General features: G+C 34.9%; 4 protein-coding genes and 1 pseudogene across 4 annotated transcripts; 2 read left to right on the forward strand and 3 right to left on the reverse strand.

Annotated features, from left to right (window-relative positions):
- Positions 1–210: 210 nt before the first annotated feature.
- LOC104752661 (uncharacterized) lies at positions 211–2,529 on the reverse strand. Its single transcript, XM_010474856.3, has one exon. The coding sequence runs from the start codon at positions 2,462–2,464 to the stop codon at positions 344–346; it is 2,121 nt and encodes a 706-aa protein (XP_010473158.1). The 5' UTR covers positions 2,465–2,529; the 3' UTR covers positions 211–343.
- A 2,370-nt stretch (positions 2,530–4,899) lies between these two features.
- LOC104752662 (large ribosomal subunit protein P2z-like) lies at positions 4,900–6,848 on the reverse strand. Its single transcript, XM_010474857.3, has 5 exons — positions 6,648–6,848; positions 5,961–6,477; positions 5,771–5,861; positions 5,199–5,428; positions 4,900–5,101 (listed from the first exon to the last, which is right to left on the reverse strand). Exons 3-5 carry the CDS (start codon positions 5,856–5,858, stop codon positions 5,075–5,077), a joined length of 345 nt encoding a protein of 114 aa, XP_010473159.1. The 5' UTR covers positions 5,859–5,861; positions 5,961–6,477; positions 6,648–6,848; the 3' UTR covers positions 4,900–5,074.
- A 1,203-nt stretch (positions 6,849–8,051) lies between these two features.
- On the forward strand, positions 8,052–9,107 carry LOC147926066 (putative F-box protein At5g47300; annotated as a pseudogene).
- Positions 9,108–9,217: 110 nt separating this feature from the next.
- LOC104752663 (putative oxidoreductase At1g06690, chloroplastic) lies at positions 9,218–11,503 on the reverse strand. Its single transcript, XM_010474858.2, has 9 exons — positions 11,109–11,503; positions 10,863–10,947; positions 10,634–10,750; positions 10,451–10,515; positions 10,263–10,351; positions 10,097–10,176; positions 9,896–10,007; positions 9,660–9,779; positions 9,218–9,565 (listed from the first exon to the last, which is right to left on the reverse strand). The coding sequence occupies exons 1-9, from the start codon at positions 11,416–11,418 to the stop codon at positions 9,380–9,382; spliced, it is 1,164 nt and encodes a 387-aa protein (XP_010473160.2). The 5' UTR covers positions 11,419–11,503; the 3' UTR covers positions 9,218–9,379.
- Positions 11,504–15,566: 4,063 nt separating this feature from the next.
- Positions 15,567–17,298, forward strand: LOC104752664 (cytochrome P450 94C1). Its single transcript, XM_010474859.3, has one exon. It carries the CDS (start codon positions 15,626–15,628, stop codon positions 17,120–17,122), a length of 1,497 nt encoding a protein of 498 aa, XP_010473161.1. The 5' UTR covers positions 15,567–15,625; the 3' UTR covers positions 17,123–17,298.
- The last annotated feature ends 1,894 nt before the right edge of the window (positions 17,299–19,192 follow it).

Genomic DNA, 19,192 nt, shown 5'->3' on the forward strand with positions numbered 1-19,192 from the left:
GCATAAATTAATTACTAAACGTTCATTTAGTAAATCTTCGATTTTATCTCTAACTATATGAACGTCTTGTTCATTGTAATTGATTTAACAATTGGATAAGGAGAAATAAAAGGCTCATATATATGTTTCTCTACTATCATCTTTGTATACTATATTTTGCTCCCAAGTCCCAAATTTATTTGACTTTTAATACTTTCTTACATTTTCAAATTTTGCAATTCAAAAAAATTTTATTTAAGAAATTCAAAGATGAAAAATTATACTCAAAAAAATACAAATACACAAAATACATGAAGAAATGAAAACTTTTGTTTAATAGTATTGTGATCCCGTTTCACCTTTTTTAGTATTGTGATTCCGTTTCACCACCAAACAAGCCTCCTAAGATAGATGATCCACCACCGTCACTCGCTCCACCGTTAACATCACCACCACCAATGAGCATGTTCATAGCAAAGCCTTGACACAAACCTTGCACCATTGTATTCACCAACATTGGATTGCCAACTCCATTAGGTCCATTGGGACCTCCATTTGCCCTATAAGGTCTTCCATTGGCCCTATATTGGACCGGTCGACCCCTCGTTCTAGGCTGAATCCTATTTGCACCTTGGGTCACGTTTCCGTATCTGTTCAGACCACCTCGTCCATACGTGCCAATATTATTTGGTCTACCATTTTGACCGTATTGGTTCTGGTTATTCAATCCTGGTCCACCAACCATGGGTAAATACTGGTTATTGGGCTCTTCATTCAAATCACTATACTGGGAATCATCCATAGTCCCATAAGATTCACCCTCATCATACATAGACCCACTTCCTCCGGTAATGCCGCTATAGCTTTCGAAATCGTTTTCACCATAAGTCTCATCATAATCTTGATCACAACCGTCATCGACAAAGTCACCTCCAACTTCAAAGTCACAATCACCAGGACCATCACCATAATTTTCACTATAACTCTCATCGTAACCAACATTATCTTCACCAGCATAAACATCATCAATGCCATCACCTTCGTTGTAGTTATCATTGTTGCCACCATTATCAATTGCATTGGAGGGTCCAACACTAGGCCCATTAAATCCCTGAGGTGCTTCACGAGGTCTATTAACTCGTACGCTCACAGCCCCACCACGACCTCTTATTGTTGTATTGTTACGAACATTTTGCACCCTTCTTGTTTGAGGTCCTCTAAGGTTTTGCATAGGACTTTTGGGAGCTTGAAGACCATCACGAGGTCCATTAAGAGCCATATTCTTAGACCGACTGTCAGGGCCATTCAGGTTTGTGTTTTTCTTCCTCCCACCACCCTGGCCTCGGTTCATACGAACTGATCTTGGTCCTTGTGAGTTATCCGGAGATAGGGGATAAAGATCAGCATCGGATAAATCATTACATTGGCTACGAGCATCGCTACTACCTCCAAAATCACTCTCACTACGAGCAACACTTAAACCATCGCCATAAGCCACAACCTCAAGCCCATTACCATCAACGTCTTCTTCCTCATCATTAGCCTCATCAACGTCTTCTCCCTTGTCATTAGCCTCTTCAACATACAGACCACCTTCATATTCAACATCGACATTAACATCAACCTCAACGTTAAACTCTTCGTTCCCCGCACTATCATCGTAGCCACTCCCATCCGTTGACCCTTGCGCAAAACTCTGTCTTACCTGACCAATAAGTTCATTTGGTCCAATAGCTCCAACCTGAGCATTATAAACCAAGTTTTTGTTATCTCTTCTTGGTCCATTGGCAGCGACGTTTTGAGCTATAGGCCTTGTCATGGGCATGGGTCTGGGTCTGTTACTGCCTTGATTAGGCATAGGAAGCGAGTTTTGATGCTGAGGACGATGTCCGGCTTGATGAGTATGAGGAATAGGTGAAGAAGCGCTATGTTGAAGGAGGTGAGGATTAGGAGCAGCGATGCAACCGACATGAGCGTCGAACTCGCAGGGTATGCATCGATAGAGCCACTGGTTCTTCCCGATCTTAAGGCAGATATCACATGAGAATCCTTTATTGGCCCCATAAGGAGGGTGAAACGTGAGTTTAAGGTTATGTTGTGGATGAGACTTGTGGATGATTGAGAGCGGCTTGTAGGCACAAAGAGCATGGATGTCGAAATCACAGAGAGAGCATTGGTAGCTAAAACCCGTCCCATGGACACCACAACCATCACAGTTGAAGTATCCACCATCGTAGACAGGAGCCACAAGAAGGCTAAGCGTATGAGAAGGGTGAGAGGGATGTATTATGACCTGATTCATCTTGCTGCACGACTCATGTAGAGAGAAGTTGCATGGCCTACATGAGTAAACCCTGCCGTTACCCCAGGCGAGTTTGCAAGCTGAGCACGGTGCTGATGATGTCGCCGGGGTTACCTGAAGGCGGTGTGGGTGGCTGAAGTGGTTTATAAAGCCATTGTTTTGAGACGTCGTCGGCTTCCCCATTTTCTTTGTGTGTGTGTGATTTTTTTCGTCTTCTTGGTCTTAAAAATGAGATTGTTACTTGTGAGAAGCACAACATAGAGTTAATAGAGATAATAGGGTTGACTTTGGTGTTAATAAAAGAGGGCTAAGTCAGTCAACGTAACGCTTTGCACGTCTCTTCATGTGTGATGAATAATACACATTGACTTTAACTACTTGCACTATCTAATTATATATGTGGTTTGGTTACTCTTATCTTTCTTTATTTTGTCTTGTATAGACATATAATATATATTACTATATATATAGTGTATTTGTTTTCAACAAGAGGGTATATTTGATATTCTAGTTTTTGTTGACCAAGAAAGAGTTGGATCGTAATGCAAAAATTTCAAACGTGGACGTTGTCTTCCTAATACACTGAATGTATCTTCTTGTCACAAAATATCAATAGTTAACCTCTTTCATATTCGTAAATATAGACATGTACCAATAGTTAACCCTCTTTCATATTCGTAAATTTAGACATGTGTGATGTGCCAATAGTTAACCCTCTTTCATATTCGTAAATATAGACTACGATAACTTTGATTTTCATTTTCTGTTTTTTTTTTCTTTTTCTTGGGCAGCAAAATACCCATTTTTGTCATTTACCATGTCTTGACTTATAGGTCGACGCCCAAAATTATTTCCAATTTAATCATCATCTGAAATATATTTATTCAACGATGTTCGTTTCCTTTATACTAGTAATAGAAAACTATATAACTATAAAATTAAAAAGCATAAATTAATTAGCTAACTACAAATGTTCACTCGTATAGTTTAAAATAGAACATATTTATTATATAAAATCGTGAGATAAATTATATATATTCATTTCAATAATGAACTGAATATATATTTTTGAATCAATTAGTATTAATTATTATAAATATACTATTAACAATAATGAAACTGCATGTATATATATGTTTGGTATTCCCATTGAAATAAAACTCTTCATTAATTATAGCTATAGGGAACAAAAAAAAACGTAAACATATTGGATCAAAGAGGAGGAAGAAATATTTTTTTTCACTTAATAACAACAACAACGATTTTGTGAACGAAATCCTCTGAATAAAGTGCAAGCACCATTTTCATAAGACAAACCTAAACAATATTTCTTGCAGTCTTCTTTCAAGAATTTACCAGTACAATCTGGTCCACAAGTCGGAGGTAGAGCTTGCACGCTAATTCCCATTTCAACTATCAATCATGAAAAGAAAAATAAAAATTTAAGAATCTTGTTTTTGGAAGAAGGATACGAAATTTTATATGTTATAGTTGAAATATATATTTGAAATAACATGTACCTGAGAGAAAGTCACATGCAATGACCAGCATAGCAACAAAAATGCATGTAACAACCAATTTGGAGGAACCCATTTTTAACAAACCAATATTGTATATTTCTCAGATTTTTTTTTTTTTTTTTTTTTTTGTCAAGAATGTAAGATATGTTTGATGTACATTAACTGAGAATGAAGTGATCTATTTATTACATAAAACGTTCCTATATAGTCACAAATTATTTTATTTTTGTGTACACGTTCTAATCATATTCAAGTTTGTTTCCCTCTTTAGTTTTGTTAATATGGTATATATAGATTTTTAACTCTAAAAAGGTTAAATCTTTGACCCAAGAAAAAGTAAAATAGAAGGTAAATCATTTGTCTGGTCAAAAAATAGATAATCAACCTTAACAATTTTGAATCCAGATTAATTGATTCTTCGAATTGCCTGCTACATTACTTAGCTGGATCACTACGCCAGCTCGAATAGTTGCAAAAATTATCACGTATATTTGAATATAGGACCGGGCTTGCTTTTGTGGATGGTGATAATAAATTGTCTAAGATCTTCGAGCAAATTCTTGATTGTTCTGATGGTGATCTTACGTATGAACCAAGAAACCGGTGGCACATTAAGAAGAGTACAAGGCTGAAATATCTGCTCCATTGTCACCTTTGATCCAATCCTTCCTTTTCCGCCACTACATCTTTTGTACTCTTCATCATTAATCCGCGACCTAGACTTGCATAAACGTCCCTGATCTGCGTATAGTGGCTTTATTTTCCAGCTACCCTCAAACACTTTCATGCACGACATATTCTTCTTCTTATATTTTGCCTAAGCAAGAGATCTGCTCATAATCTGAAAGTGTTTAGAAATGGATTCACATTTCCAATATTAACAGAATCTGAAAACCAAATCCAAACCCAAAATCGTACTTAAAGATCTATGGTATATTCAAATGTTACATTTGATGCTATTGTTCGAAAGAAAGTTGGAAATTGGATCCTGATTTACTAAAATCTGTATATGTGTTTTCATTAGCTTTAGTTATGAGCAAGTGTTAGTATATACTGAGGTTGGTTAATAGAAAAGAGACTGTTAAACCATCGACGATGTAACCGAGGCAAAAGTTTTGAATTGAAATATAAAATGACAACCACAAGTGAGACTGACGTTTGGAGTCAAAAACGTCTTGAGAATCTCAGCATTGGTCTAATGGAATACAAAACTAAACAACAACATATAGATTTCAAAAGGGCACAACAAAACCGGAACTCGTTTGCTAACAGCTTACTCGAATAGACTGAAACCCATGTCCTGCAAAAATTAACACACAAGTAAGCACCATCTCCATTTCAAGAGACCTTTAATAAGGTTAGCTCGCTCATAAGAAAGAAATATAAAGAAAACTTACATCATCGGATTCCTCCTTCTCTTCCTTCTTCTCTTCTTTCTTGGACTCAGCTGCAGGGGCACCACCGCCACCTCCTCCAGCGGATGGAGCAGAAGACATAGCAACACCACCACCACCAGACGGCACTGAAGCGAGCTTCTCCCTTCCAGCAGCAATAAGCTCAGTCAAGTCTTTTCCTTTCACTTCCTTCAACAAAAGCTCAATCTGAGAGTCCTCTGTCTCAGCACCAACTGCAAAAAATCAAACACCACAACAAAACCACATTCAATCAATCAATTATTCCACCCCCAATTACTATCATCCCTTACTAAATACTTTAATTTTACATGAACTCACTAAACCTCACAATAAGAAAATGCCCAAAATAACATTTCTAAGTTAAAAATACATGAACTCACTAAACTCGAATTCTCCATCGACTCTTGCAATGTTAAAAAAATATGCGATTTGGTAGTTAAACCAACAACTCTCACTAACTATAGTAACCATGTATATAAACTCGAATTTTTCGCCTACAATTTTTACAAAAATCGAATGATAAAAAATTCGAAGTTACTACCAAAGGAACGAACCTGATCCGAGAATATCCTTGATATCAGCACTGGTTGGGGAAGCCTTCCCACTCAAAACGGCGAGCAAAAAGGCGGCGACAACCTTCATTTTCTGATACGAAAACAAAAATACATCGAACAGATTAATAATCAAGAAGACTAGTGACCACGTAGTAGAAGAAATGGATAAGAGGCGGTCGCGTTTACTTACTGAGCAAGTGTTGATGGATCTCGCAAGAGGCGGAGTGAGTTTAGGGTTTGTTTGCAGACGGCGATGAGGAAGAAGTACGGAAAAAATGGAAACTATATCATTTATATACACTTAGGGTTTCTTTAATCTATTGAATGTCTCCGGTTTAAAAGAAATCATCCTATAACCGGGATTTAATTTTGATTCCGGCCCATTTGTATTTAAGCCCAATTTTGTATGGGCTCTAGACTTGTATGTAACTTTGTGGTTTATGCAAGAATTGTCTTCGTCTCATCAAACATGCATATAAACACGTTGACAATGATTCTCTAAACCAGAAACCATATCTAAACCAGAAACTAATACAATGAGAACTGCCATTGACAGGGTCAATCTGTGCATGATTTGAACTCTTACTCTTTTGTACTTTTAGAGAGAAGGCGTAGTCAAGCGAGGGCCAGCAAAAGGAATTGTATTACTTGTTAGATTGGTATCAAGAAACTTCTCTGACAGGAGACCACCCATTAATGTCCCATATCTACACCCAACAAAGACCAACGTGTCTGCTTAAGTCAGTCAGTTGTAAAAAGAAAGAAGTCAAACAAGAGTTTCATAAAGTATATGATCCATATGATCGTTGAAGATGGGAAAATTGATGACTTGATGGACATGGAAGAGCTTCTCTATTATTGGAATAATCTGAATAACCTTATCTTCATTGATCTTGTTACTAGATTCTATGGAGAGATCTGCACTGACTTGTTCCCAATCGATGATGACTGTGTTAAAAATTGATCAAAATGGGTTTTATATGTGTTAACACAGAGCGTATGATGCACAGTATATTTCTCTGTGTTCTGTATTTTAGTAAGTTCTGCAACTTCAAGTGACAGGAACTTGATTCACTACAAGCTATATCTCAATCACAAATTTTTTATTTCAAAGCTTTTCCGTGGTCGTTGGCATCCACAGGATTCCACACAGTCGCCGCCATATCTTTATAGCCGCCATAAGCCTATTTGATCGAACAAAAGCCCAATACGTTTTAAAAATTAACCAAGTCCCACATCGAAAATATAATAAAAAATACTAACCCATAACCCCTATAAATAATAGGTAGTCCACTTTGCTTTCAAAGCATCCACATAGTAGTGGGCTTTCCTGAAGGCCCCTGCTGTTGGAAAGTACCAATGTTTGTTAAAACATTTTAGCGTCTTTTTTTCTTCAGCTTTCTAAAACGTTTGTTTTTCGGTTTTTTTAACTTTTCTTTTTTATACAGATTTTTTACTTTCTTTTCTTTTTTTTGTTTTGGTTTTTAAGTGTTGAATTTTAAATTTGTGTAAGCAAACCGGATACAACATCCAGTCCATATTCTTTGTGGTCTGTAAGAGGTGTTCTAGGTCCAACACGCATTATACATAACTTAAATTTAACTCTCTTTTTTTTGTGAACCACACTTTTTTCTGAAATTTTTCAAAAAACTTTTATATTCATGTTATTTTTGTTTTGTCTTCTTTAATATTTTTTTTTAAGGTTTTATACATAACTTAAAATTTAACTCTCTTTTAATTAAATTTGTATGGTATGATTTCTGGAGAAAAAAATGATTGATTTCAAATGATTTTGCTATGACCCTATGATCCATTCTAGAAAGAGTACCTTCTTGATAAAGTTTCGGCCGGCAGAAGACAAAGTTGCTCTCATCAACGAAAAGAGTAGCGAATCCTAGCTTGGAACTGTTTTGTCAGATTATCAGCAGGATCTTTCACTGGGAATGTCATGAGAAACATTACTCCAGCAGCAGACATGTGAAAATTTGCATAGAGAACCTTAATAAATTCGTATTCTGTATTCTGTTTCAAAAAAATATATTTTTTTTTAAAAACCTGTGATTGTAAGAATGGAGATCAGAAACATAAAAGCATAAGCATTAATTAATGAGACTAGTTATGAAATAAAAGGAAAGAATCGTGTGGGGTGTTGTTGACCAAAAAAAAAAAAAAAGAATCGTGTGGGTGTTAAGACCTAATAGTGAGCAAGAAGCAAAAAACCCTAAAGAAGAATCAAAGCCGCCCCGGCACTTTCATCCTTGAGAGATCACATTTGCTGCTAATGTCGGATCTTCCCAAAGAATTGGTAGAAGAGATACTTTGTCGAGTTCCAGCCACATACCTGAGCCAATTACGATATACATGCAAACGATGGAACAGAGTATTCAACAAGAAGAGATTCATAAGAAACCATTTGGACAAAGCCGCAAAGCAGTTTCTGGTCCTCATGTCGGAGCAGTGCTATAAGGTTTATTTGATGAGCGTCAATTTTTACGGAGTTCCATCTGTAGAGATCATAGGTAAACACGGTCTAACTGACCCTCGAGATTTCTTACGTCTCGCACTGCGACGGTTTATTGTTATGCAACAACAGAGAATACAATAGAATCGTGGTCTGGAACCCGTGTACTGGTCAAACCAGGTGGATCCAACCAAGAAAGATAGGTTCTTATGCTCTTGGATCATACCAAGACCAGAAATATGGCGACACTAGCTACAAGATCTTGCTTGTACTTGTGATGGTGACAAGAACGAGTTCGAAATCTATGAGTTCAACACTAATTTATGGAAGACTCTTGGTGTTACTTTGGACTGCGAATTGGAATATGATTTCTGTGGCATGTCTTTGAAGGGAAAGACTTACTGGTTTGCTTCAGATGAAAATGAGGATCAGCTCGGCATGTTTTTAGTAAGTTTTGACTATACAACAGAAATATTCGAACGTTTGCTTCTTCCATGTAAGTGTCTTTGTTATGAGACCTTGTCTCTAAGCGTTTTTAGAGAAGAGAAACTTTCTGTGTTATTACAGCGTATAGATACATCAAGAACAGAGATATGGGTGACAAATAAGATTGATGAGACCAAAGTTGTGTCGTGGAGCAAGTTTTTAGCAGTGGATTTGAAACCTGAACTTGGCATTTTCGGCCTCGTAAATCTTTTGGTGGATGAGGAGAAGAAATTTATTGTGTTGTGTCATTCGACAGTGAGAAGTGGAGTCGGCATCAAACAGATGGTATACATTGTTGGAGAAGACAATAAAGTAAATCAGGTGCATTCTGGATTCGTATCATCTCTGCCAAATTTGTTTGATTATGTTCCAAGTTTGACTCAAATCTAGCTGTGTAAGTAAGAAGTCTGGTGTTGAAACCCTCTCGGTGACTCAAATCCAGCTACCTTAAAAGTTGTAGATCACATCAATCACCCTTCAAGTTCTACTGCTATCATATCTTGTATGTAACTTTGTAGTTTATGCAAGAATTGTCTTCGTCTCATCAAACATGCATAAACACGTTGACAAGAAAAATAAAGCCAGAGAAGTCTTAATGATTCTCTACACATAAAATTGTCATTACATGAGTATACAGTATAAATTACATACTACCATTCACATCAGATACGTCTGTATTCGTCTCCACAGTCACCAATCACTTGTAGAAGATCTTTACCTTTCTTGGTAACCTCTTGTATGCTATTAACATCTTCTGAATCCAATACCAATGAGAATATAGCATTTGCATCTTGTATGTGTTCCGCTAACCCGAGTCTCACCCCAATCATTGATCCAGCGACTCCTTGCTGAAATGAGATCCCCATTTTCCAGACAAATCAACAAACCAGACTGGCCTTAAGGCTAAAAAATAATCGATGTGATGCGAAGAAGAACAAATACCTGATCTAGTACATATCTCACGGCCACTGTCGGAATAGAAACTCCATGTTTTGTGGCTACAGTCTTCATCGTTCGAAGTAAACCTTGGAACAGATTCCACCCTCCCCATGCATCAACCATCTGTAATGTAACCCACAAAAAAAGCTTTAAACAGTAGAAACCATATCTAAACCAGAAACTAATACAATGAGAACTGCCATTGACAGGGTCAATCTGTGCATGATTTGAACTCTTACTCTTTTGTACTTTTGAAGAGAAGGCGTATTCAAGCGAGGGCCAGCAAAAGGGATTGTTAGATTGGTATCAAGAAACTTCTCTGACAGGAGACCACCCATTACTGTCCCATATCTACACCCAACAAAGACCAACGTGTCTGGATAAGTCAGTCAGTTGTAAAAAGAACGAAGTCAAACAAGAATTTCATAAAGTATAATTACGTTATAAGTTTGACGCCTGTAAGCTCGCAAAGCTGAGCCATTCTCTGTTGAGGACGCATGTCTACAATGGAATGTTGCACCTGGAAAGAATTTGCACAAAGAGTCACAGATATACAAAAAAAAAAAAAAAAAGAGCCTGAATAATACACATCGGGCTGACACTCACCTGATTGCTAACGACAGGGATTCCATTCTCTATAATTTTCTCAAGTCTCTCTGTATCAAAATTTGTCAAAGCAATTGTCTTGATTTTACCTGCAAGCATTACAATCCTACATTTTAAGCAGCCCAATAGATAAACAAAAAAGACAATCACAACAAAGGAGAAAGATAGATATCCCCCTCTCTTCCTACCTTCTTCTTTAAGATCAGTGAGATGTTTCAGTGCATCAAGATAGCCATCATTTGCATAATCCCACCTATTCCAAATTACTACAGATTAGATTTTAATAGGTAACAATTGTCACTAGAGACAGAAACTTCTTAACATTAAAAGTTTATATTAGCAAGAAGATATGACACGAAAACAACACACACCAGTGAAACTGAAGCATGTCAAGAGCAGCAACATCCATTCTCTTCCGCGATATATCAATGTTCTGACGAACATAGCTACTTGTCATCTTTATTGGAGGAGGCACCCATTTCGTCAAACTACATCATTAAAACAGTCTAATCGTTTAATCATCACCACCATATGTTACACTACATCATTAAAATACTCTAATCGTTAAAATCATCTCTACATTTCTGCAAGAGTGCTTACCCTTTAATCTTTTCCAAGTACTCTGGAGGACGTTCTCGACGAACCCTATTGACAAAAATGCCGTAAAGATCTTCAGCAGGACCATCTAAAACATAAGAGAAACAAACATAGCAACACTAAACCTTTCAGTTTAAGTCTTCTGCGACCAAAACATAGCAACACAGATTAAAAAGGTCATTAAAAACTAAATCACAATTTTATTAGTCTATTTCTGAAAGATTCAATTTCAGTTGTTAAGCTACTTACAATGATCAGCCATATCAAAGGTAGAGAGACCAGCATCTGCGTATCGAAGCATCGCATCAACGGCGTCGTTTCGGTCAATCTTACCCCAACCACCACTCGTCTGCCACATCCCGTTGAGAACTCTGCACATCTCCAGTGAATCGTTCCCGTTCTTCAGCTTCACCCACCGTTCAGCTTCCGCCGTCTCCACCGAGCATTTCACGGAGCTGGAAAATATTCTACGGGGAGAAACATTCCGGTAAAGCCAGTTCGATGATGCTGTAGTAGTCGCTAGGTTCGTGGCGATAACGGAATGTACGGTCACAGGCATCTTCGTCTCTCTCAGTGTCTCTCTTCTCTGTGTCTCTCTGCAGAGAGATAACAACTCTGTGGCTCGTGGGCCTCTATTTCCTTTCAGGCCCAAAATTTATTTTGACCACTTTGACCCCAAATTTTAAAGTACTGATTTTTTAATTTTATTTTTTAGATTGTAAAAGGGTAAGAAATAAAGAAAGACTAATAATATTACCTTTTTTATTATGTGAACAAAAAAAGTAATTTAGTTATACTGTACTTTCTGGCTCAACTTAAGCTCAAAACTCTATCCTTTCTTTCTTTCTTTCAATTCAAGCTTCTTGAAGAGTCACTCTATTTATGTGGTTTTTAGTATATGATGTATCATAGAATCATGAGATATCGTATCCAAACCATTGTCCCACTAATATTTGAATATTAAATCCCGAAACTAAAAAGAATTGGTGCTGCACAATATTCATATAATAACATATGAACAATGAGAACTAGCGTGTGCGAGTAGTTTGTCTGATTAATTAGCCTATATACTTTTATAAGCCAAATCATTATTCATTAATATCTATTTCTGAAAATAAATTCATCATGTCATACTTTGATCGTACATCTCTATACTTCATTTCATATATATATATATATATATATTGGTATGGAATAAATGATGATGTTCTTCGTATATTTTATCGGATGAAAAAAATATAAAGTAGTAAGTCTTTTGTTTTGTTTAATTTTATATTATACGACCGATTGGTTTCTAAATTTTATTCATCAGTTTAGTTAGATAGATACATATCTATTTATATTATACATTGATCTAACCTATCTGCAAAAAAAAAAAAAAATGTAAAAACAATTTCCATTTCAGGAAATTTGAATGGTTCAGTTTAGTTGATTGTTTTAAAGAGGTGGTATAGTTGTGCTAAGAAGGTGTGAGAGTGGCTGATAAAAGTATTAGAATTTATATACTTTTAAAATATATTACCAAAAAAACCATATATATTATTCTTATTTGAAGATATTTCTATCTATCTTTTTTGTGTTTGTTATATACATATATGAGAGTGTATATATATACACGTTATCATAATAGAAATTGTAAAACACTTTTAGTTATTATTAATTATAAACTGTGAAATATTTTCCTAGAAAGAAACAATTCTTGTAACTAATTTTGAACTTTACAGTAGATACGAATTCCAAATATGTCGATTGGACGAAACGAAGCGAATTGTAGACATCAGTTTAAAGTTTGCAAGTGGAAATGGGAACCAAACTTCTTCTTCTTCTTTTTTTTTTGTTTGTTTTCGTCGCAGCTTTAAAAGTATAGTTTCTGACTCGCCGAAGTAATGACTTAAAACATCGTCAACTTGAAAGTTGAAACTGCCAGCTCAGTGCATGAGAGACGCTTGTGTCGTCATGCAAATTGCATAAACCAAATGTCCCAGTTGCGGTTTATATGCCTTTGAAACACTTCACCACTTGCTAACTTCACACGGTCCTTAAAACTCACGTGTTTCTTTGTACCAAGCACGTGTTTAATTCTACCTATTATTATTATTTTTTTTTTTTAAAGCGTATATTTAACTCTCAAGTAGTAGTAACGAACAAAGTTACTAATTTTCTTTAGTTTTGGTACGACGATTTTTTTTTTTCCAACACAAGTATCATCCATATCTTGTAGAAAACTAATATTATAAATGCTGGTAAGGAAGATGTAAACTCTTACTGTAACGTGGATAAGATTCTAGTATGAGATAGGAAGGACTTCGGTAATTATTTGTTTTTTTTTTTACTTTTTTAGGATGCTATTTTTTTACTATGCAACTACTAATACTGAATTAGTTGATACTTTTAGCGATAGTTATTTTATATTAAAAAAAATATATGGTTAACAAAAAAACAACTATAATTATGTACGTGAAGACAAGTATAGTTCAATAACTAGTTGCTTGTTCAGTGGTTTTGAAGATTTATTATGTTATATTGGTTATGGTTCGGATCTTCTTTATACTAAAACTATTATTGATCGTGGTCAACATTAAAATAGCAAAGTTTTATCATTCCTTACACTTAGTTTGAGTTTCAACTCAAGATACATTATATTAGACACCTTTTTAAAAAAATCATTAAGTTATCATAAAATATCTTTTAATTTTGCTCAAGTAGTCGCCAATAAGATTGAATATGTGTTCACTAAACTAGTAATGGAAAATAAGTTGCCATAAATATGCTAATTTGAAATTGCTTTTAAGATTATCACTGTGAAACTTTTTTCTCACAACAATTAACATGATGTTCTCACTTATTAATTGAAAGAATGTTTATAATGAATTTGTCTATAGTAATTTCATTGAATTTTGTACTTTAAAAAGACATCAATAGTAGTATAGATTCTCAAGTTTACTTTATTTTCTAGAAATTCCATAAATAGTTTGGATGATATTGGCCGTTAATAGTTTGGTGTAATTTGGCATTTTCTTTGAGTTGTAAGGACTAAGGAGGTTAAAAAGTGGCATGAATAATTGAATATGGGTTCGTTGGGGTTTGTAACTGTTTGGAATAAGTTATCAAAATGCACGAATAAGTTTCCGCACGCGTGTTAACAAACTGAAAAGCCAAACAAACTACTAATAAAAGTTACTATAATTCTAGACATTAAAAACTAAAATAAAATCTCGACCGACTGATCCATATCATAGACCGGTCAATCTCGAAATCTTCATATTCATTTAAGTTGGTTGTTATGGGCTTCCTTGATGTTGTTTATTACTAGTAATTTATAAAAAAAAATTTATAAACTCTTGAATCATTGATTAAGAGAAACAACATAATAATAATAAAAAGAATTTTCCTCTAAATCTTTCTTAAATTTTTACATGCTATCAAAGCAAACATCCTCGTCAATCTAAGTTAAGGCTTCCTCCACATTTGAATTCTTGTGACCAAACAACAAAATTGATTCTAATTAGATTTTTTTTTTTTTTTTGTTTTAAAAAAACTTAAAGTAAAACCTGTTAAAATCTAGTGGTTGTTCTAAGCACTACACTCTGCCCCAATCCGACGTTGTTCTTGATATCTATCTTTGGTGGCATGAACCGAGCAATTTTAAAGTCTGGTTCTCGTTGGCGACCTCTCTTGTTTTATACCATGACGTTATCAGTCTGATACATATAGATGGTTTCTTTTTTTTTTTAATAAACATAGATAGATGCATGGTTTCAAGGTACCCTAAGCTGCATTTGTCTCCAATCTTCTGTTTCAGCCTAGTTTTTAATTTTCTGTTTACACGTAGACTCAATTTTGTAAAAAAAAAAAAAAATCGAATAAAACAAATTTACGTTTAAAAAAATATGGGGGACATTACATTTATCCTTTTTTATAATAATAAAAGTAGACTATTTTGTAATTACCTTTGGTTGATAAAATAACCTGTAATAACCTTTTAACACTATATATAAAATACTGAAAACGGCTAAATTAAAACAATCCCAATAAAATCTATTAGATGACCATGTATATTTTACGATTAGATTAGGTAAATGATTTTGGACTTTTCCCACCAAAAAAAAAACACAACAATGACTCAACGAGTCTATTTTCCAAAATAAAATGCCTTTTTATAAAGTAGCACCTTATTTTACTCTACATAACCATGTTAATAGTATTATTAAAAAACTGAAAACAGCACCTCAATTTAATAAATTATAGCCATTTACTAAATCAACTCTCACAAAATTATAGCCACGTATCAATATTACCCAGCAAAATAATGCAATACATCTATAATCTACGATTGCCAAAGTCTTATGTCATATCATATGAAAAACAAATAAAGAATCTTTTTGTCGACGTAAATAATAAGGTACGTACTTCATGTCGACAACATAAACAAAGGTTGTGTAAAACCTGTTGGCTGCAAAATAACGAATCTTAAAACATCAAAAAAAAAAAAAATCGTAATCACTGATTGCTTCAATTTTTTTTTTCCTGAATTTTCTCCGCTGGTCCTAGAAATGTGTTTTGAAACTAAAAATAAAAAAACGCACATATTTACAAATGAATGAACAGAACACATGTCTGTCCACAATAAAATGATTTTTAAAAAGAATTAAAAAAAAAAAAAGAATCTTCTATTTAATTGACTCAAACATTTTCTCGTATAACACACAAACTCATCTCTCTCTCTCCTCTTTCCCTCTCTCTCAAGTCTCACCTTCTCTTCAACAATGTTACTAATCATATCTTTCATCATTGTCTCAATCATCTTCTTCGTAACATTTTCACTCTTCCACATACTCTTCCTTCAAAAGCTACGTTACTGCAACTGCGAGATCTGTCATGGTTACCTCACTTCAAGCTGGAGAAAAGACTTCGTCAACCTCAGCGACTGGTACACTCACCTTCTCCGGCGATCTCGGACGTCTACGATCAAAGTCCACGTTCTCAACAGCGTGGTCACGGCGAATCCATCGAACGTCGAACATATCCTCAAAACCCATTTCCACAACTACCCGAAAGGCAAACAGTTCTCCGTTATACTCGGTGATCTCTTAGGCCGTGGAATCTTCAACTCCGATGGAGACACGTGGCGGTTCCAGAGGAAACTCGCGAGTTTGGAACTCGGGAGTGTTTCCGTGAGAGTGTTCGCTCATGAGATTGTTAGAACCGAGATCGAGACACGTCTTGTTCCGATCCTGACATCGTTCTCGGACAGTCCCGGTTCGGTTCTGGATCTGCAAGATGTGTTTAGAAGATTCTCGTTTGATACGATAAGTAAACTGTCGTTTGGGTTTGACCCGGATTGTCTCCGGTTACCTCTACCGACATCGGAATTCGCCGTGGCTTTCGATACGGCGTCGACGTTATCGGCGAAACGAGCTTTAGCTCCGTTTCCTCTGTTATGGAAACTCAAAAGGTTTTTTAGGATTGGTTCTGAGAAAAAGCTTAGAGAATCGATCGATGTGATAAACCGGTTAGCAGGTGACTTGATCAAGCAAAGGAGATTAACCGGTTTAGTTGGCAACAACGATTTGATATCGAGATTCATGGCGGTTGTGGCGGAGGATGATGATGAGTATCTCCGAGACATCGTCGTGAGTTTTCTGTTGGCTGGGAGGGATACGGTGGCTGCCGGTTTAACCGGATTTTTCTGGTTATTGACACGTCATCCGAAAGTAGAGAACCGGATCCGGGAAGAGTTAGACCGGATTATGGGGACCGGTTTTGAGTCGGTCACTGCCGGTTGTGATGAAATGAGAGATATGAATTATTTGCATGCGACGCTATACGAGAGCATGAGACTGTATCCGCCGGTTCAATTCGACTCCAAATTCGCTTTGAACGATGACGTTTTGTCTGATGGTACGTTTGTGAAACGAGGGACTAGAGTGACGTACCATGCTTACGCGATGGGTCGGATGGGTCGGATCTGGGGCCCAGATTACGAAGAGTTTAAACCGGAGAGGTGGTTGGATAACCAAGGTAAATTCCGTCCGGAGAATCCGGTTAAATACCCCGTTTTTCAGGCCGGAGCTAGGGTTTGTGTGGGGAAAGAAATGGCCATCATGGAGATGAAATCCATAGCGGTGGCGATCATTAGGAGGTTTGAAACACGGGTCGCTGGTTCCGAGTCCACCGAGATGCTACGGTTTGCACCTGGTCTAACCGCAACGGTTAACGGTGGATTACCGGTTTTGATCCAAGAAAGGACTTGGTGTTTATAAAGTCAAGATATGTATAATAATAGTACTACTTTATAAAAACATAGATTGAGTCTGTTTATAAACTGACTAAACTATTGTTAACATGTAAACACAATTGTTGACGACACATCTATGTGTATCATTATCTCTTATTTAATTTAGCAAGAAAAGCCACGTGGGTCTAAAATTTCTTCGAATCTCGATTGTATAATGCTTGAATTTAATATGATTACGGAAGTGACCAAAAATGACGTTCAGATTTATGTACATTTCATATAGTTAATAGTATTTGAGACGATGGTTTATGCTAAGATTGCTTGATTCACACGAATATGTGTATGTGTAAACGAATGTAGTGATTACTGATTACTATTGCGGATTAGAGAATCTGAATTTTTATTCGATGATTACGTCGATAAGAATTTTTTACTGTAACCATTTTGAAAAAAAAAAAATTCATGTATATTGTGTAATCTTCTTTTCTTTTCATCTTGTCGGGCATATTGTGTGTAATGTAGAGATTGTAAAATGATTATTTGATTTGATATTTTCGGTAAACACTTTTCGTGTCCATCTTACTAAAACAATACAATTACACAACACATTTCATTTTACTAGACATTTGTTGGGTTAAATAATGTCAACGAATCACTTATGTTATGTGTATACTATATTACACGAATCATTTAAATACTCTTCTGTCCAGCTTATTTGTTAAGTCTTTTGAGAAGGTTTTTTTTTTAATCTTCTATAAATCTGATCTTACAATAACTGTCTTGATCATCCAATATAAATTGGAATTAGTTTGTCGACTAGCTGCCACAAACGATAAAGAAAGTAAGTCCAAAAAACGTAACATTAATCTTATGATTATTCAAAGACATCATAAGATACAACATATCTTTTATTTTATATATTATATACAATTTGGGATATATTTTCTTATTCAACCTTTTTCTCATTGAGAAAGGGATCTGACTAATTTTTACTAAAAGCATTTTTTAAAATTAAGACTTTTTTTTTCCTCATCTTGATTCAGTTTTTTTTTTTTCTCTTTTTAGAAAGACATAATCTATTTTTTGTCACTGGATAATACATGTAGAGTTTTTGTTTTTTGTTTTTTTACCTTGACTTGAATGCTTCTTTCTTTTTAGAAAGACACAGTCTATCTTCTCTTGCAATGTAACAAATAAGCTACAAAATAGACTAAGTAGATGATTATTCTTTTTTTTAGGTCAGAGACCCATTTTTCTCTCTTTTTTTTAGGCCCGACATCCATTTCCACATATTTGTTTTATATTTGTAGATGGTTATTCTTTCAATGGCTGGACTCACACAAAAAAGTCTCACAACAATTTTAATTAAAAGATAAAAGTCTGATTAAATATGAATTTAAAACAGGCTTTAGTATTAATGTTATGTTTATGTTTTTTAAATAAAAGTAATTGTGAATTGCCAACAACAATACTATCATATTAAGAAGAAAACCTACAATATACATTATTCATATTAATAACATGACTTTGAAAAACCATAATTATTTGACCCAAACAAAAAAATCATAATTAAAGTACAGGATACAATAAAATCAAAATTAATTCGAGTGTTGATTTATATATAATATTTTACGTCTCCCTTACAAAAATTAATGGATTTTATTAAATCATATAAAAATAAAATATGATGGAAGATGATAAATATAAATTTTGTATTACATAATGTAAACGAAATTTGTATAACTACTATTTCCTTGCATATGAAGATTATAAAGAACCAGTAGTTAATATATATATATATATTAATTAAAAAAATATATATATATATATAAATCCACGTATTATAATTATAAAATAAAATATTCGCACATATAAATTGACTACTAGTACTAAGTTTTGGTCATGTAAATTACTTCAAAATCATGATTAAACACACATATATACATATATATATATATAGGTGCTGAAGTTGTTTTGGTGCCCATAGTATGATTAGATAGTTTTAAGATGAGGGTGGTATCTAATGAAATATTTTATTACGAGAAATATATAATAATATTACATTCTGTACTAATGAGGAAGCGTACAACATTTT

The sequence above is a fragment of the Camelina sativa genome, chromosome 16, assembly GCF_030686135.1.
Source record: "Camelina sativa cultivar CO46 ecotype springtype chromosome 16, ASM3068613v1".
Taxonomy (NCBI): Eukaryota; Viridiplantae; Streptophyta; class Magnoliopsida; order Brassicales; family Brassicaceae; genus Camelina; species Camelina sativa.

Excerpts from the sequence above, each read along its gene's own strand:
- LOC104752661 (XM_010474856.3), bottom strand. The coding sequence starts at position 2,464 with ATGGGGAAGCCGACGACGTCTCAAAACAATGGCTTTATAAACCACTTC.
- LOC104752664 (XM_010474859.3), top strand. The coding sequence starts at position 15,626 with ATGTTACTAATCATATCTTTCATCATTGTCTCAATCATCTTCTTCGTA.
- LOC104752663 (XM_010474858.2), bottom strand. The coding sequence starts at position 11,418 with ATGCCTGTGACCGTACATTCCGTTATCGCCACGAACCTAGCGACTACT. Across the intron at positions 10,352-10,450 it reads CACTGATCTTAAAGAAGAAG|GTAAAATCAAGACAATTGCT; the intron begins GTAGGAAGAGAG and ends TAATGCTTGCAG. Across the intron at positions 10,008-10,096 it reads ACAGGCGTCAAACTTATAAC|ATATGGGACAGTAATGGGTG; the intron begins GTAATTATACTT and ends TGTTGGGTGTAG.
- LOC104752662 (XM_010474857.3), bottom strand. The coding sequence starts at position 5,858 with ATGAAGGTTGTCGCCGCCTTTTTGCTCGCCGTTTTGAGTGGGAAGGCT. Across the intron at positions 5,429-5,770 it reads CAAGGATATTCTCGGATCAG|TTGGTGCTGAGACAGAGGAC; the intron begins GTTCGTTCCTTT and ends GATTTTTTGCAG. Across the intron at positions 5,102-5,198 it reads AGAAGGAGGAATCCGATGAT|GACATGGGTTTCAGTCTATT; the intron begins GTAAGTTTTCTT and ends TAATTTTTGCAG.